The sequence below is a fragment of the Xylocopa sonorina genome, chromosome 13, assembly GCF_050948175.1.
Source record: "Xylocopa sonorina isolate GNS202 chromosome 13, iyXylSono1_principal, whole genome shotgun sequence".
Taxonomy (NCBI): domain Eukaryota; kingdom Metazoa; phylum Arthropoda; class Insecta; order Hymenoptera; family Apidae; genus Xylocopa; species Xylocopa sonorina.
In genome coordinates, this window is record NC_135205.1 from 1,350,986 (window position 1) to 1,356,905 (window position 5,920).

Sequence of the window (5,920 nt, forward strand, 5' to 3'; positions counted from 1 at the left end):
ACACGCGTGTACGCGCGATCACCAACGGTGATCAATCACCTTCAAACTGTGCTCGTACAATGCGTGTCGTGCCACCAGAATCTGGCTCTCTTCTCTTTCTCTCTCTCTCTCTCTCTCTCTCTCTCTCTCTCTCTCTCTCTCTCTTAAGAAAGAAAGAAAGCTATTGTTGCCACCCACGTTGTCTTTCGACTTCTGCGTACTTTTCCAACCGCGACTGTCTCCTTTGCCGAAACCCCAAAATATCAGAATCGCGAGGCGCACAGATTTTACACCTATCCCCGATCGATTCGATCGATCATTTGATTCTTACCGTGCGATCCGAGCAACCGATACGGTGCTTTTAAACAATCTCAAAGTAATATCGTTTTACCCGCAACTAATACGATTCTCGTAAATCACGTTCACCAATCGGAAATCTAAAACTCGTATAAAATGGTACAACTGCGTGGAGGAGAGTCCCGCGAGAGTTGTCCTTTACCGCGATGCGATTGGCCCGGGACGTAATTCTTCGCGAATCGAAAATCGCACGCGCAAGCGTCGAATTTTAAGAGTTTCATCGAGAATTTCAACTTAAAAGTAGAAAGATATTGATAAATACGATCGACCTAATATCTTTACACCGTTGTCGTTCGATTTCCCCTGTCAACATTTCCCTCAATTTTTCTAATATCTTTCGAGGAAAATAGTTAATGAAACGCTAAGAACGCCTAATCTCAACGCTACCGCTGCTACGTATATACAAACACATGTTACGGATGCATAAAAATATTCGAGCTCTGCATAATTTCTCATGATAAGTGACAGGCTAAAAGCCGCCCAAGCCCAAGTATCGGTCGAGTGTCTGGTTTAGTTTAAAAACTATATCTTAAACGTTGATTCTCTTAAGAGCAACATTGTCCGTCGGACAGGAAGAAGGATAAGCGACACGTGCCACTTATCCTTCGTGTTATCGCGAGCCAAATTCATGGCTCGGTAGATACCGAAAAATGAACACTCCACCGTGTATAGCTGCTCATTCACTTTTGAAACATCCGCAGAGATCTTTGAAAATCATTCGATGTCGCGTACTCTCGCAACATTGAATACTATCTTTCTGTGTACTTACGTGTGCATAAACGTAAAATTTCTCGAATCGTATTTAAATAAATGATCTAGCTAGGTAACGGTCGTAGAAAGCATAAGAGCAAAACAGTAAAAAACGATGTTGGCTTGGTGAGCAGAGAGTACGGCGGCGGTGGCCGCCCATCACGCGTGGAACATCGCGTAAAAATGAGTTACATCAACGTGAGGTTCGGAGCCCCCCGTACAGTTTCCACCAGGTGGTCAACCTTTTTTACATCAAGTTAATACCTGCCTCGTATTGTACAGATAAATAGTATACGCTGTTTATCTTTTCCCACGCTTGGAATTACGTTTACGTATCTGTAATATCACGCATATCGATACGAGTAACCAACCGTCAAAATTCTATTCTTTGCTTTCTTTCCTCTTATATTAATTTCCATTAGGAATCGACGAGCGAATTTCAAAATTCGCTTAAATCGTGAAGAACAACGGAATTGAACAGCTATTGCTACCGGTCGGATATAGAGAAAGGGCGTGGGTATACCGTATACCAGGCCAGAACAGAGTTTCTCATGGATCCGAGAATCGATTCGAAATGATTAGCGATAATGTCAAGGGAGTCGACGTTCAGGCACGTTCGTGATGAGTCCGTGACTGGCGTACCTTCTGTGCCGACGTGGTTAACTTGCTTCAGTACGCCGATACGTAACCATGAATCCGGCTAATTGAAGTAACCACAAGGCGCAACGGGCTACGTTACACGGCAATGCAATCGAACAAAACAAAGGCTGGCATACGGACAAACAGAGAAAGGGAGAGAAAGAGAAAGAACGAGGGAACTTATTGTATAAAAAGAGACAAAGTCTGCGCGGTCCACGATCGGTAAATGACGTTTCTGTACGTCGAGAGTACGATAGCTACTCTCTTTGTTCGATCGACAAACTACCATCTCCCATTTCTCCCTCTCAATATCCTGCATTTTCTGTCGTACGTGTTGCTTCGAGACCAGCAAAAGTTACTGGGAACACCGAGCGGTTCGGAGACAAAGAAATATATACGTACTTAAAATTTAAATATCAGGAATAGAAAACGAGAATGTAAGTAAGAAATTTTTTATATGCATAGTATAAATATATTTATGTGAATGTTGCATAATGCAATTGTGTCTACATATCGGGACACTTACAATACTAATAAATGCCACCTCTTTAACTGGACGTACAGAATGTAAAAATCGAACTTGCTCACTTACAGTTTCATATACAGACGTGGTCGACCGAAATGCTTCAACAAAATTGTCGATCGCATCAAGATGAACTGAACATTAAGGATTCTCATGTATATTCGTTATTCACGTATCGTATCGAGTTTACGAGAAAACATTGGGCGCATTGGTTTTTACTTTTTATTCACGAAATAATACCATGCTTGTTGAAATAAATAATACGTAAATATATCCGATCGCTGAGAAACAAGCACGATATTTGTTTCGACCAGCCATCGACTTCGTTCGTCTAGTCGCGAGTATACGTATCGAAAGTTGTAACCACTTTTACACAAGATTTTCACCACCACGTACAATGTGGCCTAGCAAATTCGTTTATCGAAGTCTTAAAAAATATAAGTGCTTGTTATTAATATCCTCTTCTCAGTCACTTTTAATATAATACATCGTCCAACACAATGTATTTAGAACGCACGCCAATATGTACAAAATCAAACGTAAAAAGTCTTGCAGAAACGAACGCACTGCTATAGAAACAATTTGCGTGACGTAGCTGCCATTTAAAATTTCGAAAATGTATGAAGGTCTGCATCCGTTCAATACCGTTAAAAAAAAAAATAACATGTTTATTCCTTTCGTCATTTCATCAGTCGGAGGTATCTAATTATTCACATATATGTGTTATATATGTCTATAAATTCATTGCGATATCTCTAATACTGATCTCACTACAAACGTGTAATTTAATTCAGTATGTTATAAAAGAATACTTTGATTTCCTCTGAAAACTTTGATTTTTTTACGTATCTCAAGAAATGTTTTATTTTATGTTTCGATTCGTTTTATCAGTAAGTAAATGAGAAACACGGAAAACATTATTAATCGATAGCACCAATTGATTTAACAGAAATATCGTACGCACAAAAAATGTTTTAATGATATAGAATGCCGAACAAAATTGCTCGAACAACATTCGCAATGTATAGAATTTCCTCAAGCAAAGCTTAAGAAATTAGAAAATGTTTGTGCAATACACATTACGAAATATATTCGATTATATGGAATCAAAAACTTTCGTAATGCCAATAAAAATTTTACATTTTATGGAATGTGGCATCATAATTCGATAATTTCGAAAATATTCAATTACAATTGTCGCACTGTTACATTAGCGGCTACGAATTGATCTCAAATGATTAATATGTCTTCCGCAAAAAGAAACCATATGCGCACAATTTCAAATGCTCTAACAGTACTTTATACTACGCACGAAATTTGCCGCTCGTTATTGTTACACGTGTATCTTTGTTTCTCTTTCCGAACATGCATCTGTTTTCAAACAAATACTCCATTTTACAAGAGCATACACTTCCTCTTTTTTACTGGTTCCGGAGGCTCCAATGCGGCTAAAATAGCTTCGTCAAACACATTCTTCAAACCTTTCTGCAATAATTACATTATAATCTTATTATCGAGGCTAATTTAGAAAATCACTAATTTTGCTACTTATTCGTATTTAATGGATATACATACCTGTGTCAGAGCGCTACATTCCACATACTTTACTGCTTTTAATTCTTTGGCAAGTTTTTCTCCTTGCTCCGCTGATATTGGTTTTTGCTTATTTTTTGCCAATTTTTCAATAGTAGCAACATCATCTCTCAAATCAATTTGAGTACCGACCAACAAAAACGGAGTTCTCGGACAGTGATGTGTTATTTCTGGTACCCACTAAAATAATGCATATACAATATAGTCACGGTGCTTTTCCATTTCCTTGCACATGCTCTAAGATTTATTTCTGTAATTTATCTAAAACAAAAAAAAGTAAAACGTAACCTTCTCTTTAACATTTTCGAAAGACGATGGTGAGACTACTGAAAAACAAACAAGAAATACATCTGTTTGTGGATAACTTAGGGGTCTAAGTCTATCATAATCCTCCTGACCTACAACACAATTTAATGTTACTAATTTATTCCTATTGCAAAATATTAAACATTCTTATGAATTTACCAGCAGTATCGAATAATCCTAATGTATATGGATCGCCGCCGATCATTACTGTTACCGCATAGTTGTCGAAAACTGTGGGTACATATTCAGATGGAAATTTGTTGGTAGTATACGAAATCAACAGACAAGTTTTACCCACGGCCCCATCCCCGACTACGACACATTTTATTGTCTGCATATTGATATTTCTTGTATTATCTAAAACAACTGTATCACAAACGTGTAGTTTAGATTAAAGTAATGGACGAGAATATACCTAAAAATATCACAACATAATTGTCTACAATATGTATGCCAATTATATCTTTATTAAGAACAAAGGAGGAAATTCTAATACTACTGCATTTACAAAACAAGTGAGATATTAATTGTGATCTTTTTAAATTCCTATGTTAGGTAAAATTTTTGAATTCAGTGAAGTCTTTGTAATTAATCGTATACATACGTACAGAGTCGGTCTATCGTTAACCTTTAAATCTTCAACCGAATTATTCCCGTAAAATGATCGAATTGCTTAAAATCACTTCATTATTCTTTACATTAGCAATTATTATTCTTTACATATATTTGAAATTCAAAACTAATATAATTATTTAAAGTTATTATTAACTAGATGGAAAGCGTGTTGATTCATTCAACGTGAAGATATGTAAAACCATTAGCTACAACTGCACATCTGTCATTAAAGGTTAGAATCGTAATTCATAATCTTACAGTGTACCGAACAAATAATATTCGATATATTTTTTAAAGGAAAATAAAAAGCATAAAGAGAAAATGTCCAACGCTCCAACACTACCAATCGTGATATATCTCACCGTAGTAATATATTTATCACGAAATATACATTTCTTCTGACGGATACTGATTCATGAATGCTTGTCGCATACGCCTAACACTCAATACGCACAACATACCTATACATGTTGTGAAATAGAATATTTGATGTTAATGTTCATGAGAGTGAAAGAGGGAGAGAAATAAAAAGGTGCAATATTTATAATAAAACAAACAAATAATAATAATAATGAATAAAATAAATAATAGTGAAATAATAGTAAAGTAAATAACAGTGAAATTATTATTATCATTAGCATCATTATCATCATCATCATTTTTTATAATAATAACAACACTGGATCAAAACTTATAAGCTTAGCTTATAAACTTATTTGTAATAAAAATAAATTTTGTTGGTTATAATTTGTTACTCCCTTTTCTCCACACTACGCGCGTAACGATACATATAGAAAGGTATGTTTCTATAGTCGAGTGAACATAAAACACCCTTGAATGAGTCAATAGCATAGTATATACTGTGTGAATAGGCCGATCGCTAACCGCCAAACTCCTACGCATAATCAATAAAATTCGTTATAATAAAAAATGTTCATTCGGTTGTTAATATTTTCGTTACGCTCTCGATATAGATCTTCATATAGGTACGAAAAGAAAAGGCTGACAACGAAAAGTGTCTACACATACATGTAACAGAAGTTGTGCTATCGAAGAAAGATACCGTTACACCGAGTAACCGCAAGACTCCCCATTGTCCCTGTTGTTACGTGATAGAATTTTTAAAATTGGATCAATTTTTCAATTAATAATCACACG

General features: G+C 36.0%; 1 protein-coding gene across 1 annotated transcript; it reads right to left on the reverse strand.

Annotated features, from left to right (window-relative positions):
- Positions 1 to 2,895: 2,895 nt before the first annotated feature.
- Positions 2,896 to 5,264, reverse strand: LOC143430167 (cdc42 homolog). The gene is made up of 5 exons (XM_076906189.1): positions 5,125 to 5,264; positions 4,307 to 4,513; positions 4,130 to 4,239; positions 3,824 to 4,021; positions 2,896 to 3,733 (listed from the first exon to the last, which is right to left on the reverse strand). The coding sequence occupies exons 2-5, from the start codon at positions 4,482 to 4,484 to the stop codon at positions 3,644 to 3,646; spliced, it is 576 nt and encodes a 191-aa protein (XP_076762304.1). The 5' UTR covers positions 4,485 to 4,513; positions 5,125 to 5,264; the 3' UTR covers positions 2,896 to 3,643.
- Positions 5,265 to 5,920: the final 656 nt, after the last annotated feature.